Source organism: Pelophylax lessonae, assembly GCF_965119305.1.
Source record: "Pelophylax lessonae genome assembly, chromosome: 2".
Classification (NCBI taxonomy): domain Eukaryota; kingdom Metazoa; phylum Chordata; class Amphibia; order Anura; family Ranidae; genus Pelophylax; species Pelophylax lessonae.
In genome coordinates, this window is record NC_138769.1 from 309103737 (window position 1) to 309120188 (window position 16452).

General features: G+C 41.7%; 1 protein-coding gene across 1 annotated transcript in view; it reads right to left on the bottom strand.

Moving 5' to 3' along the window:
* KDM5B (lysine demethylase 5B) overlaps positions 1–16452 on the bottom strand; it is a 99806-nt gene that overhangs the window by 36585 nt on the left and 46769 nt on the right. Inside the window, exons 10-18 of the mRNA XM_082244501.1 lie at positions 12758–12877; positions 11364–11522; positions 11101–11282; positions 10867–11029; positions 10642–10761; positions 8052–8246; positions 2932–3113; positions 2353–2474; positions 1837–1987 (exon numbers count right to left, since the gene is read on the bottom strand). Of these exons, the coding sequence (XP_082100627.1) occupies positions 1837–1987; positions 2353–2474; positions 2932–3113; positions 8052–8246; positions 10642–10761; positions 10867–11029; positions 11101–11282; positions 11364–11522; positions 12758–12877 (1394 nt within the window). The remainder of the gene's footprint in view (positions 1–1836; positions 1988–2352; positions 2475–2931; positions 3114–8051; positions 8247–10641; positions 10762–10866; positions 11030–11100; positions 11283–11363; positions 11523–12757; positions 12878–16452) is intronic.

A 16452-nucleotide genomic window follows, 5' to 3' on the forward strand; every position in this document is an offset into this window, starting at 1 on the left:
TTTCAAAAATCTGAAAGTGTTTGTACAGATTTTGTACAATCAGACTGTATAGCAATGGCCAGATTAAAGAGGAGCTCCAGTCCCCACCAAAAAAAAATTAAAAAAAGTCAGCAGTAACAAATGCTGTAGCTGCTGACTTTTAAATATAAGGACACTTCCCTGTCCAGGTATCCAGCGCTATCCTCACCAGATTTGACACTTCAATCAGTTTCGGGTTCAGGCGCTGGCATCTTAACTAAGGGATACTGTCAGGGAAGCCTTGCGGCATCTCAGCCCGCTACCCACTGTGCATGCGTGAGGCGCGCTGCACTTTGTTAACATCCTGCAGTCTTTGGGGACCTGCCATGTGTCCCAGGAGGCTGCGGGGGAAGCAACCGAAAGTGGGAGAGGATTATCTGTCGAAACCAGGTACCGCTTAACCCTCCAAAAAATTGCCAATTGTTAAAAAGGAAGGGGGGTGCAAACAAGCAGCACTTTCCCTTTTGGGTAAAGTCCTGCTTTAGGTTTGGGAGATATATCAGAAGACTGAACTTCTTTATGTATCGAGTCCTCTGAACCAGACAAGGTATCATCCTTCTCTTTAGGAACTGCAGAAGTAGCCAGAGGAATATTAAAATAATCTAAATTCAGACATTGACAGAGAAGTTCCTCTAGATAAGGACGGCAACTACCCTGAAGGGGTTAAGGACAACTCTGTGGATGGTAGCAACTTAGTTTTGGGAAAAACAGTACAGGCTTGCAGAATCAGGACCCTTAGGGGATAAACTGTAGACCCTCCCTGAGCCATTACCTAAACACACTTAAGCAGAGCTCATTGGCCCACCCCTCTTGTGCCCTTGATGCATCATGAAATGTGAGATTTCCCACTGGGAGTACTCCTATCAATACACTGTAGAGCAGGAATGGTTAAACCTTGTATGACCAATTACTGTACTGTGCAAAAGAGAGTTCAGGAAAATCCAAAAAAAAAATCACTGTGCTGTGGTGAGGAAAGTGCGGCCAGAAGAAGTCCAAATAAGGTCCTGTTTGCACATTCGCAGCACTCTGGTAAGGAGACTGTGCAGTCACAGTTGGGCACCCAGGCCAAAGGCCTGGTCATTCAAACAATGGGCCAAATTTAAAAATTGAACCCGGTCTTCTCACCTCCACCTGCCAACAGAATGAGCTGCATATGGCGCTCCATTGTTTTTTTGTTTAAATACTTGGGGACTGAAGAGCAGGCTTTCATATAGGGCAAACCCTTTACTTAGAGCAGCAGTGTGTCCTGCAGTTCTCCAAATCAGCCTAGAAAGAACAAAGGCTCATCGAGCGTTCTTCACCCAGTAGACATATCCCCCAGGGAGTTTTTAGGACCAAGGTTCCACTGATGGGTGTATCACGACCCTGGACCTGTACAACACTGCAGCACATGCCTAGGTAAGCACCTCAGTGGCTCAGCAGCAGCTAAAAAAATGTTAGTAGAAAAGGAAAATAATCTTGCAAAAAGCAAGAAAGTGGCTTGCTTTTCTCAGAGAGAAGACATCCATTCTCTGAAGGACGGCAGCAAAAAAAAAAAAAAAAAAAAAGACTTGCTGGGAGTGGGAAGGGTTATACAAGACTGTCCTTTGCCAGTGTTCAATCTCCTGATTGTAGCTGCATAAACCATTGCTTCCAGAATACTATCCTTTGTCCTGTAATGTACACTAAGAAAATTTGCTTAAAAACTATAATGATGTGCCTTATTGTATAACCATACTAAAATGTATTTACAGTTTACATACACCAAGTACAGATATATTTTAACCAGCTTTTATACAATGCACATAAATCAGTTTTATCATTCCCTAGCTGTATAACCTGGTTTGGCGTTTTCCATTCAGCAGTTGCTGTGCAAGAGCTCCGCATTTCTCCGCATCTTGCACAACGGCACGCAAGTGTCGCAAAAGGTCATTATCAGGAAATTTCCTAGATTCAGATTCTTCCACAAGCATTCGAAGACTGGGAAGGCCTAAAAACAACAATTAGTCCATCAAATTAAATTAAGGCAAATGACAACCACAGCCATTTTTTTTTTAAGCCACAAATCTTCCCAAATACATTTCATATATCGACTGTGTCATTTTTTCATTTTAGCCTTTTATTTAAAAAAGTTTTTTTTTTACTAAAGTGAAAAAACCTGTGGTAAGTATATGGCCCCTAATTTTGCCATAACGGTACAGTGTCTTCTCCGTGATAATGGTCAGATTGTTTGCAACAGTATCTGCATGATTATGGGCCCCCTTAATGTCCATACTAGCAGGAAAGGTTGGAATGACAGGTCAGAGGGTAACCATTAGTATCAAGGATGCTGCCCCATGCCATAATTCAACTTACTCTTTTTACTGGTTGATGCTTTAAGAGCATCAACAACCTCCGAAGACCAAGCATCATAGGATTCTGCACGTAATTTCACAGCATTCATCATGGGATACAAGTCATCAAGAGTGTAGCGATACCTGGGAACATGGCAAAAAAAAATTAATGTTTGAAATCTTACTGCAGCGTCACTTTATAACACAGTACACTATCTAGATCGGTCTCCACTGCTCTTGAAATTTCTGCATTGGTAATACAGCTAACTAGAAAAGTATATTTACCCCTTAAAGGTTAGTTGTAGTCAATATATTAAGAGTTTTTACATCATGGCCACAGTAGTCAGTGACTACATTCCAGTGCTGTCAGAGCATGCTAACAAGCATCGGTTTTAAATATTATACACTTTTATATATTGGTTATCTAGTCCATGTTTAGGTCAAAGAACAAGTCTACAGCTGAACATACAAAATCCACAACTATCAGATACTCCTTAAAAACAATTCATTTATTTGTGCAAATTATAGAATGAAGTTCAACTAAGAAATATACAGCATCTTCTAAAACCTTAACACACTAAGCTTTATAGAGTTTACTTACCCTAAAATATACTTGTGTGGGGGACAAGAGCAGAGAGCATCAATATGGTGCAGACATACAAGACTGCTAGGAGTGCAAGAACAATACACTGCAGATGTGAAGCATGTTGTCTTACACTTCACACACTGCCGCTCATCATCTGCTAGTAACTCCAGATCAACCTTTTCAGATTCAACAACACCCTGTAGAAAAATAAAATCAAATTATTAAAGGGCTAGATACACAGATCCAAAACATATAAACTGCTTTATCTGCTGAAAAGCATGTCGCTTTCTATAACCAGTTAAATAATACACCAGAGCCACACTACATAGTCAGTAGTGTGATGCCATTTCAGCATTGCACCACCTTCTGTCTGTCTACTGGACAATAAATGAGTATAATCATACTCACGGTTAACTATGTAACTGGCTTTGCACTATAGCAAAGGTGGGTGATCAACAAGAGTGAATGCACAGAATTTCAATCACGTGAAGAGAACAGATCATATGCATATATTAAACATTAGCCAAAAGGCTTGGAGTTCCGCCATTTGCAATTAACCCATTCACACCATCATGTTGCATTTAACTTGTAGTAAAGTGCATAATAGTGCACTGTATGTCTGCTTGTGTTCTGCGATGGCATTAATTTTCTTGCCTGAGCTGCGTACGCCACGGGACACAGAGCAGCCATAATAAATTACTTGCCTGAGCTGCGTACATCACGGGACACAGAGCAGCCATAATAAATTACTTCTGGGTTATGTGCCACCTACAAGTGAATGGACACTGGCATCTAAAAAGACAGGAAGTCCCCTTCTTTATAACCTCCTCCATACAGGAAGTAATTCAGTTTTGTAGCAAGCAATAGACTTCCCAGACAAGAGGGGAGGGACCTCTGTGTCCCGTGAGATACTCCCAGAAAAGGATTTTACAGGTAAGCTGTAGGAAAAATCCAACTTTCTTTATTGTACATCTTGGGACACAGAGCAGCCATAATAATTACTATCTGGGACGTCCCAAAGCAATGCACTTGAGAGGGGGGCACTGAATATAAAAACCGCCATCAGACTGAAAAGATCTACATAGCTGCCTGCAGCACACTGCAGCCAAATGCAGAATCCCCTTGGGCCCCAACATTCACCTGATAAAATCTAGTGTATGTACGTACGTACGTACTGAAGACCAAGTAGTGGCCCTGCAAATCTGAGCCATAGAAGCTTGATGGCGAACTGCCCATGAAGCACCTACTCTTCTGGCAGAGTGTGCCTTTACCCGAAAAGGTGGAACCTTCCCCTTTAAACCATACACCGGGATAATAAACTGGCAAATCCACAGAGAAATCAGACCTAGATGCTGCCTGCCCTTTCCTGGGCCCTTCTGGCAGCACAAAAAAAAAAAAAAAAACGGTCTTCCGAATCGGAGCCGACATCTTCAAATATACCTTAAATGCACGCACTACATCGAGAGAATGTAACAACTTTTCCTCTGCAGTTTGAGGATCAGGAAAGAAGGAAGGCAGTGTAATGTCTTGATTCAAAAGAAAAGCGGGCACCACCTTGGGCAAAGTAGGGCGATTCTACGTATACTTGGGTGTATACGTAGAATCACCCTATTGTGGTGCAAGATCAAAAATGGCTCCTTACAAGAAAGAGCCGCAAATTCTGACACCCTTCTAGCCAAAGTTCCTGCAGCCAAAAAGACTCACTTTCTTGTCAGAAGAACCAGAGGAATATGCCGAATGGGCTCAAAGGGCTGTTTCTGTAGGACCGCCAGAACTAAATTTAAATCCCAAGGACACAACGGTAGCCTAATGGGCGGAAGCATACACAGCATCCCTTGTATAAAGGTTCGAACCAGGGAATGCAAAGCAATTGCTCTTTGAAGGAAGACTGATAAGGCTGAAATCTGACCTTTGTTCTTAAGGCTAGCTTCATATCTACCCCTACTTGCAAGAAAGCTAGAATTCTCCCGATTATATATTTACGGGGATGCCACTTCCTGGCCTCACACACCAGGAAAGACTTCCAGACTCTAATAAATGTTCCTAGAGACTGTTTTCCTAGCCTTTATTAAGGTAGAGACTGCAGGACAAGATATACCCCGCTCCCTCAAAATGCCGGCTTCAATAGCCAAACTGTCAAATTTAGCGATTGTAAAGCAGGGTGGAATAGAACTGCTCCCAGGGAGTCACCAAGGCATCCACTCCGACTGGGAGCGGATCACTGGTCCTGGACACAAATTTGTCCCTTTTGTTGTTGAACCTGGGCGCCTACACATCCAGGACCCCCCAGCTTTGACAAATCAATGCAAAGATCTCGGGGAGGAAAGGATTCCCTGGAAACATCTGCTGGTGACTCAGAAGGCCTGCCTGTCAGTTCTCTATTACTGGAATAAAAACGGCCACCAGGCACGGAACAAATTTTCCACCCAGTATAGGATGTGACCCACCTCCTTCTTGGCTGAATGACTCTCGGTGCCCCGCTGATGGTTAATATAGGCCATTGCCAGATTGAACCCTGATGGGGCAACCCCGTAGTCTGGTAGTCCAGAACCTTAAAGCCAGACAAACTGCTTGAATTTCCATGATTTTGATGGGGAAGCTCCTTTCTATCCAGGACCATTACACATGGACAGTGGCTTCCTCCAGAACTGCTCCCCAGCCAGGGAGACTGGCATCTGTAGTCCCCACCTTCCAGACTACTGGAAGAAAGAATTTCCTTCTCTCTAAATTCCTGGCTACCAACCACCAACCTAGACTCGGACGTACCTTTTGTGATAGAGACATGCGACAATCTAGGCTAGCCTGCGTCTTTTTGCTCCAGGCTGACAGAATGTTGTTCTATAATGGTCTGGCATGGAATTAGGCATAAGGAACTGCTTCAAATGAGAACACCATCTTCCCTAGCGACCTCAAGACGTACAGAAGGATACTTCTTTCCTCTTACGATCCAGACCCTTCAAGGCTACGACCTTTCGTGGTGGCAAAAACACCCTTGCCTGTACTGTGTCCACAAGGAGACCCAGATACTCTAGACTCTGAACCGGCTGCAACGCTGACTTTGCTAAATTCATAATCCAACCCAGACATTCCAAGAACTGAACTGCCTGGAACATATTCTGGCTTAAAGTAGAAGCCGAATGATCTATAAATAGATCCCTTGAGATCTTAGAATAGCCAATACTGGAGCTAGGGTTTTTGTGAATACTCATGAGCCAAGAACTGAAAATGACGGTCTTCCATTGCAAGCCACAGAAACCTTTGATGGGCCTGAAAAAATTGGCTTGTGAAGGTATGCATCTTTGATATCTATGGATGCTAGAAATTCTCCTCCTTGCAGAGAAGCCATGACTGAGCGAATAGACTATTCCAAAAGTGCGAATATTTAAAACTGGTTCAGGGCTCTGAGATCCAGAATAGGTCTCACATCTCCATTTGGTTTGGGGACTACAAAAAGGTTTGAGTAGAAGCCCCTGAATTTCTCGTCTTCCGGAACCTCTGCAATCACTGTTTAGATGGCCCACAGCCAGAAAGTCACGGTTTGCTCTTCCATCAGTTCATATGCGCAGAATCCTGTGGCTAAAAAATTAGTCTGCGGAACTGATGTGTAAAAAGTTACTAGCTGGCTTTTCCTTTCTACCAGTTAAGAGGAGAAGTAAACGTCCTCCTTTCTAATCCCAGGCAGTTTCGACGGCCTCAGCCGCCTGGATCTAGAGCAAAATCTCCAGGGCAAGGGCAGAAGAAACTCTGGGTCCAGGGGCCCACCAAGCCTAGCTTTAAAACGACCTTATGAAGTGACGCCACCCCTCCCCCCCACACACACACAGTCAGGGGAAGGCTACTACAGTTCTCGGATGATTCAGGACAGCTGGGTTGTTTGCACAGTCTCACATGGATACAAACTAGAATTCCAATGCTGTACCAAGGTGAGAGCCCACACAGGATCCAGTGCCGGAAGTAATGTTACAGTTCCTAAGTTCTCAGAGCCATAAGAAAAAAAAAAAAAAGGCCAATGCTGAAAAGAGGAAAGCTTCTCTCAGTAGAAATCGAGATGTTTATTACCTAAGGACACCAGAAAAATAAAAAAAACTAAGGCTTGCTAGGAGTGGGAGAGGTTGTATAGGCGACGTCCCTGCAGATTTTTTTTTTTTTTTTTTTTATCATAGCCTTATCACCTGAAAGATAACTGCCATATAACCCATGGTAATGGACTAAGATCTTGTGTCCTGTATTATATGATTTAAAGCGAAGTATGGGGTTTAAAAAACCTAGGTGGATGCAGCATCGATCCGATGCTGCATCTGTCCCCTGCTGCTTCGAAGGCTGATCTCTCTGTTCTCAGTCTTCAGTCAGCAATAGTGGTCTGCTGAGAGGCTGAGCCAGCTCCCGTTCCAGGCATCTGAATGGATCCAGACTTAAAGTCGAGATCAATCCAGCGCCTTGACCGGCTGAGTGATGTCAGTCGGCTGTAAACGGGTCACAGGAGTGCAGTACGAAGTGCACTCCTGTGTTTCATAGGAGAAGTAGGGCCAAAAAAAAGCTTTAAGAAATAAGAATTTCCAGAAGGCATTTTACAGCTGCTCTTTAGCATTTATTTGACTCCAACAGCCCTTTCTGTTGCTAGACAGAATAAAATTGAAAACACCATCAAAATAATCAGTAATGAGAAGCAGAAGGAGACGGGGGTATAAACTAAATACCAGAAAAAAAGTGTAGTGTATTCTGGCATTTAGATTATTTATGTGGAGTAATTACACATTTTAGTGATTGCAGCTGGATATAGATTTATTCGATACACTTTTATGTTGAGCTGTATCTTATTATATTTTTTTTTAGAGATTTGCACTGATTGTTTATTTACCACATACTGTAGACGGGGGTATGTCTAGCAAAATTGATAAGTTCCTATGAAGTTAGAAAAACAAAATGTGGTAAAGCACGGTCGCATTTGAGAATGTGCTCTGGTCATTTTCTACCAATTGCTTTGTCACACTAAACTATGCTGGTAAATCCAGGTTAGACCAACAAACTTTAGAATGGAGAACTGATTCAACTATAAACTGAAACTTTATAACTCTTACCACATTTAATAACACAAAACAGAAAAAAAAAAAAAAAAGGGAAATATTGGTTCTCACCATTTTACGAACTGCCTCACGAAGAGTCTTCTCCTCTTCAATCATGAGGGTTAAATCTTTCTGTACGCAGGATGCAAGAACAACATCCAGTTCTTCAGCTTTAGAAGCCATCTTGCATATCATCTCATCATGTGAAAAGACACAATATCTGTTAAGATGCCGATAATGTTCCACACACTGACGACCTAGAGGTAGCTGGGATAACAAAAGAGAAGGTATGTGCACCAATAAATAAGAATAATTTGTGAATGTTGCAGTATTATACAAGTCTACCGAGAGAAAAAAAAAAAAAAAAAAAACATCCAAAAATTGCCTCACATCTATGTGAAAAAATAAACTCTACTCTATGATCATGTAAACCGAGGACCTGGGGCCAATGGAATCAAATAACAGTAGTGAAACAATTACATACCTGCAATTTACAATATTAGGCATAAAAGCCAAAAAAAAAAAAAAAAAACCCTTAAATGCTTATGCCTAGGGGGTAGAATGAGAGCCTGCATCATAACAGTCATGGCCAAAAATACTGGCACCCCTGAATTTCTGGCAGATAATGCACCACTTTGCCCAGAAAATTGTTGCAATTACAAACGTTTAGGCGTTCACATGCTTTTTGTTTGTATTGGTATGAAAAAGTTGAGAAACAAAAACCCAAATCTGACACATTATATGCGAAACTCCAAAAATGGACTGGACAAAATTATTAGCACCTTCTCAAAATTGTAAGAAATAATTGCATTCAAAGTTTGTAATGCTCCTGACTCCCCACCCCAGAAGGCTCTGGCTCTGCTCTCTTCTGAAGCTCTGGTCTGTTGGCAAAGCTTGCGGTAATCATGTACAATGCAGGGCCCTTCAAGCAGGACAAAAAGACTTTTCTTCCATTTTTGATAGGCTTAAGGCCTTAAGTAGCCCTTAAATTCTGCAGATTTCTTTCTCTCCACCACAAATTAAATGGAAGAAAATTGCTTGATTATCCCATCAACATAGTAATGGGGGAATTCCTCCCATAGCGCTATTGTGTTCTGTTGGCGGGGAGCCTTCCCCACCAACAGAACACAATTATCACTGTTAATGACTATAGCTGCTGGCAGTGATCACATGGAAAGAATTTGACAGGCTGGTCGTACTGAAGAAATCGATGGATCGACTTTAGTACAACCAGCCTGCCCATAGATGGATCAAACCTCAGGCCAGTCCCTGCTGATTCGGCCAAGATTGGCTTAAGGAAAGGGTTATAACCCCTGTCATTTTTTGTTATCTGTGCCCCATTGTAGAGAACACCCTTCACTTCCTATTACATAGCCAAAACAGGAAGCAAGAGGAAATCCCTCATAGCAAGGGAATTACCTAGTTGTCATACCAGGTCACCAGAACAAGTGCCTCATTGGATGATTTCCCCTCCATTACTGTTACAGGGACAACCCAAAATGTGGGATTTCCCTTCATTTGCATGATAAAGGTAAACATGACAAAGAAAGAGGGTAAATCTCTTTAACAGGAGCATATACTGTAAAAAGCCTAACAGGTGTTCTAATCCCTCTTTATTCTAATTTTTGCTTTTAGTTATAATTTACCCTTGCATCGAACGTGGAGGACGCAGAAGTGTGACTGCAGTCAGGGGCAACTTACAGAACAGGCTGCGGCAGAACAGTCGCATAAATCAAGGAAGCCTACTGAAACAAGGAAGAGGTAAAAAAACAAGCCTCTTTTGCTGCCCCCTAGACCCAAACAAACATTTAACACTTGCAGCCTTATAGAGCCCACTGTACTTCTGTGAAAAGTCTTAGCAGGTCAGTATACCACACTCTCCTGGGCCAACGCAGGTCTATGAGAACCACTGAAACACCCTTTGTCTTGTTACAATTGTGCAAAGTAGTGAAGGAAGAAGCTTCAGAGACTAGTTTGTTGTTGAACCAGGAAACAAAGTCATCCACATCTTGCATTCACCATCGGTGACACAGGTTCTGGGAACATCTCCGGGTACTAAGATAAATTTCGGGGTCCAAACACTGCCAGCTGAGAAAATCCACCTCCAGTTTTCCATGCTGGGCGTCTAAATGGCTGACAAAGCTAGAACATATTCTGTCCAACACAGGATTCAAGTGTCCAGAACTATCCCCAGATATTCCAATCAAAGAGTCAGCAATGACTTTTCAAGGTTCCGGATATATCCTTGACAGGCGGAGGTCATCCAAGAAGCTCACTATTAGGATACCTTGAGAGCGCAAGAGGTCCAGCACTGGGGCCAATGCTACCTGGTGAACACCAAAGGGCTGCATGGGTTTTCCCCATTTAGGGCAAACCAATAGGTTTGCGAAAATCCCCCAATTCAATGCAGCACATATACGCTCCTTTCCTTCACTCCTCTCCGTTCCATTCTACACAGAGAACTGAAGGAAATACCCAGTACCTTCAGGCATGAAGGTGCATGTAATTCATTCCATAAAACAGCACTGGCCCATTCTAGCCCCGTAATTTTATATGGACTTTAGAGTGTTAACCCTGCATGTGTTAATCAATATAATGATAACCTTTTACAATCTTGGCAATCTTCCTTTTAATGATTACTCAGCAAAAATATTTTCCTTACCCAGTCCACTGTGCAGAAATTCACAGCCTCAGCAAAGTTGAAGCCCTGGTTAAAGCCACTGTGATAAGCCCGTGGAAACGTTATAACAAATTCTCCTGCACACTGATTGGTTCGATATATCTGTAAAAAAGCCCAGAATGTTTTACAAAAAGGTATACATATAAAGTTAAAATGAAATCTAAATTTTGTTACAATATATTGAAAAGTATCAAAATGCACTCATACCGGCACACCATGAGCCATCAGTGTATTGGGATTCATAATGGTGACCAACTGATGGAGTAGATCAGGCTGAGCGACAAACAACTCTGGAGCTAGTTTCTTCATCACTTCCTCCAGCTGCTCTGCAGCATAACCAGGAGCTCCATACCATGTCTTTGGCTCACCCCTGAAAAATAGTCTTTTGTTGGTAAAATATTTTCTACAAGCTTTAGCTTTCATATTATAACTAATCCTCACCAGTGCAGATAATTGATAGAATAACTCCAGTGGTCTTCAATGTGCCAACAAAAGGAGGAAAAGCACATGCCCACATAAAGCCATGGCAATTTCATCCCACAGATGTCAGCGGTTATATGGGTCAACACTGAAGGCTCCATCACAGGCATATTATTTAGATTCCAGCCACAATCAAGGTACTCCTAAAAGGAGGGAAAGAAAAATTAGTGACAAAGTAAATCCTTAGTGAACTAAAGATAATATACAAAATTCAGTTATTTCACCTCATCTTCTGGCTTTACATGAAACTTGCCATTCCGAACAGGAAATCCACTTCCAAATTCCTTGGATGCAATATCTGCTCCATATTCAACAGTAACATCCTCCTCTATGGTGCTTACTAGTCGCCAAAATTCTTTCTCTACCAACTCTGTAGGCACCATCTGCAGAGATAAGAAAATAGTTAGAATTGCCTAGTAACAGATTACAGGAGTCCTCCCAAGAAAGCACTGCGGAGATAACTCCTTTCACCGAAAACAAAGGGGAAAAAAAAAAAGACAAGACCACCATATTTGTACAGTAATTTGAGGAAACATATGTTGCTTGCATATAAAAAAAAAAAAAAAAAATGGTCTCACTGTATACACACACAAACAGTGAAGGAATATATTTGTCCTGAAATATTCCTGGAAATAACTACCAAGTAACAATCTCCACTCCCAGCCCACCATAATAAACTTACAACAGTGTGTGATCTACCTGCTGGACCTGCAGCAGGGTGCAGGACCTTGCTTTTGAGCACAAGAGTCATAGAAAAAAAAAATACATGGTGGATGACAGCAAACAAGCACAATAACCGAGGGAGACATTTATGTAGTTTGAAGTTTTTTCCATATTATTCATGGTAGTCATGTGAATTGTGACCTTGGGTAGGAAGAGTCACCTCTCGCAATCTGATAGGGAAAATTTATAAACAAAAGTGTAGTAGTGTCTTATGAAAAATATCGAAATTCAAACATAGAAAGGGGTGTGGAATTTGGCATTGACATCTCGCTGCTGAGCGATTCCTGGTCGCCAGCAGCAACCTATGCGAGTTTTATGGTTTTATTTTTTGCACTTGTGTATTTTACTTATGGAATAAACCATACTACACTATGAAAATACTTCTGGGCTCTGGGTGAGCTTATTTATTCACAGTGGGATCCCAATATTAACAATTGGCGATACCATCCACTGTGTGATTTCCATGGGGACTTCCATAGGTGTTTTGAGGCATATTTTCTGCTGTAACTTCAGCCGCTACATTCGGTGAGTTTGCATTCTTTCTATCGGTGGCAGTATATTTTTTTGGACACCATTGCCTTGCTGTCTGCTCACTGGATTGGTGACTTCATTATGGACTACTATCTATACAAAAGAACCATTCATATTATATGGACTGTCGATGTAGTCTATTAAATGTGTTTACATCCTTTATCTTCGAATTTAGATATTTTTCATAGGGCACTATACTTTTGTTTATCATTATTGGTATAAGTTGTGTATACTTATGTGTTAGCTGCATTAATTATAGATATGAATATACACACAGTGCAGGATTACCACATTACTATGATAGGGAAAATGACTTGCTGTCCATACATTTTTTGATGTCGCATAAGATCCTGCAAAAACTTACATGAACAGGCATGTTAAAATAGTCAGATTTGAAGTTATCTGCCATCTCTCCAAACATACGTAGGGTATAATCCCGGGCAGCTTGTTCGAACCCAAACGCTTCCTGTGGCTTACAGCATTCCTAGAATAAAAGATAAAAAAAAAATTATCAATCATCTATTAAAAACAGGATTCCTTAAAATGAAATCCTTTGAAAATTGAAATTCTATGTTTTCGGGGTGTAAAATAATGCATCTATTCATAATCGTTACTTTGAGCTATAAGTGAGTTATTGCTGCTTTGTTTTGTGTTTATCTGTCATTTGGAATCATATTTTGATTTTCTTTTCTTTATTTTCTTATATGTTTTGTTAAAGTGGTTGTAAACCTCAGTCGTGAAAACTGAGCAAAGCACATATATCTATAGTGTTTACTTCTCTCGCCAACATTAGTGTGGTTTTTCTCTGGGGCTTCATTCCTGTTATCCGCATGAGTCTTTTTGGAGAAGTTTTCATGACACACGAGATAAAATTTGTGTCAGGGAGGGAGCTCAGAAGGTAGCTTGTCTATTCACAACACAGCTCTTTTGCTGTGGGAAAGGGGGTATGTGTGCCTTTACTCCAATCAGCTCTCACATATTAACTACAGCTCTCCGACCCCTCCTCTGTGCTCTTGACAGAAAGCAGGATTTTAAACACAACATGTCCTTTTGAAGGGGTGTAGGGAAAAGAAGACTGCAGATAAACAAGTAAAACGTATGTAGGTGTATTTGTTTCATCTCTGTGTATCATATGAGGCTGTTCATCTCACTGGGTATATGTGAGGGTTTACAACCACTTTAAATCTTTAACAAATATTACTTGAGAACAAAAACCCTCATCTTGCCATAGGTAACCTGATCTGTCTCCATACATGTACAATGTTCCCCACGGATCCTACCCTTCTTCCCAGTCCTCAGGAGGGATCATTAGACACCCTCAACGCCGCTAAGTGCCACTTTTGAATGCAACATTGTTTAGGCACTTTTGTTTTTTTGTACATATATCTCTAATGAAGCTCTGGCACCCATTTCCAATCCATTTGGCCCTACTTATTATATTATCCTACAACACAAGAGGCCTCAATACTAAAAAGCATCAACTATTCAACAAATTACACAGTTTGTGAACAAACGTGATATTCATACCAGAGAACCACATGGCACTTTCCACTATTATCAAACTAAATATTTCCTGTTCTGGTTTTATAGCAACTCCCCCTCTAAAAGGGTCAAAGGTCATTCAGTTGGATAGGGGTGCTTCCTTCACTTTGAAGGCACAAGTGAACGATGCAGATGGGCAATATCTGTTTCTAACCAGTTACCGCCCTTAGTGTCGGGCGAGAGGTCATATGACATCCTCCCATTCTTGGCGCGCAGCAATTGGTAGCGAGCTGTGTCCCTTTGACACAGCGCGGGTGGTGTATTTAGGTTTTGTGCTGCCCTAGGCCTGACTAAACTTGGGCACCCCCTAATTTAAATATGACCTACCCCTTCCTGTTTATTACCCGCCCTGTTATCTGTAAACCACAGACCACAACTACAGTATCAGTGCAACTTCATCAGTTCCCATAAGTTCAGCCTTATCAGTGCAGCCTCATGACTGCCCATCAGTGCAGCCTCATCTGTGCAGCATATCAGTGGCCAACAGTGCAGACTAAAGGTGCAGCCTATTAGTGCCCATCAGGACAGCATATCAGAGCAGCATATCAGTGCTCATCAGAGCAGCATATCAGTGCTCATCAGAGCAGCATATCAGTGCTCATCAGAGCAGCATATCAGAGCCACTAGTACAGCCTTATGTCACTGGATTAGTAAGATTGCTCCTTTCTATAGATATTCGGACCTGTGTTTGCTGCCACCGATTGTAATCATAGGAATATTTCACTTATTTGTAGAACGATTAGGAAGTCCATAGTCATTATACAAATAAGTGAAATAATCAGTGGCAGCAAACAAGTCCAAATATCTTATAAGATTGGAGTAATCTTACTAACCCAGTGACATATTGCGATAGCACATGAGGTGAGCAGGTCGAAAATTATGTTGCCATCATATACAATTAAAAGTCCTAATTGTATATGATGCAATTCAGTATGCTGGCTTAAGGACAAGTATGTGTAAAGAAATTAAATTATATTATTGACATGATGCCTGGCATACCTGGGGGCGGAGGAGGGTAGGTGGAGCATTAGGCTGCAGTGCCACACTTATTAGCATTGGCGGCCGTCGGGCAAGTTGTATTAAGTGTGGTCGGCGGCGTGCAGTCTGTCAAAATGTCCTCACCTGCTGGTATTATTTACCAGCAGGTAGCAGTGTGACCGCTTTATGGGGGTGCCAGACTTATTTGCCTCCTGGACCCTGCCCTCTGGCCCAATTCACCCCATAAGACTGGCACTATACTAAAAGTGTAGCGTAAGCCGACGGGGACCTTTTTCATGTGGGAGCCGGGAGGAGGCTTTTATTTTTTATTTTTTGTGCTGGGTGCAGCTTTTTTGCTGTCCCCCTGCAAAGTGCCGCCACAGGCCTGGGCCTTGTCCGCCTAGGCCAATATACAGCACTGCACAGCACATCACCGATCAGGGTAAAGAGTCAATGACAGAATTTCTTTACCACATGATCGGCTATGTCCAATCACAATGTAAACACACTTGCCAGTTATCAGAAGTCCTTTTCCCCACCCTGTCACAGGGTGAGGAGAGAACCAGTAACCGGCTATTGTGAAAGAGGACATCTGTACTGATAATCAGGGCACTAATCATTAGTGTCCTGATCATCAGTGCAGTCCCAATGAGTGCCCTTCAGTCCAGCATATCAGTGCCGCATACAAGTGCCGCCTTGTATAAAAATTTCATAGGAATACAGTGTTGCATGACTGTGTAATTGTCATTCAAAGCATGACAGTGATGAAAGTTGGCCTGGACAGAAAGGGGATAAAAATGCCCAGTAGGCAAGTGGGTAAATGGACACTTTTCAATGTTCAATGTCAAACTATTGCTCCAGCCACCAATCAATTTGATTTCTGAAATGCATCCTTAGGAAACTATTAAAATGTAAAGACGGCAATCTAATAACGGCAAATTTTTAAATTTCTGCTTAGATCCAGACCTGGACAAAGCTTCCAAATCTCTACGGATCTCAAGACATCCAAGGCCATATATCTTCCCACCAATTCTTTTTTAACTCGGGGTTGGGGAAAACAATCCCTCTGTAATTAGGCGTGATTTCAGTGGAGAACCCAAACTGAACTGTCACTACTACAGAATCGTTAAAGAGAAAAATATCTTTTACCCAGCTGTGCAAAAAAAAAAAAAAAAAAGAACAAAAATTTAGCTTCCAAGGCCAGAACATAAATCAGACTGCACCACTCAATGTTTACACATTTCATGCTTTATGGAAAAGAGCCCTTTTTATCTACTTAAGAAGCAACTGTGAATCAAGCACTATAAACACATAACTTCAGATGGTAAAAATGGCAAGAAACATATATAAAGAGCTAAATATACAAGCCTGAAGCAGTAATTTTTGACAAAGCAAGTCCGATGCTATACACTCATTGAGGCTGGAATTCTTTTTTAAGCACCCTGTATACATCTTTCTTGAAGAGCTTTTGTAATTTCATAGAAGTAGATTTGTCCAGTGCCAACTTTAAGATCACATAGGTCCAGTCATCTTGGAGGT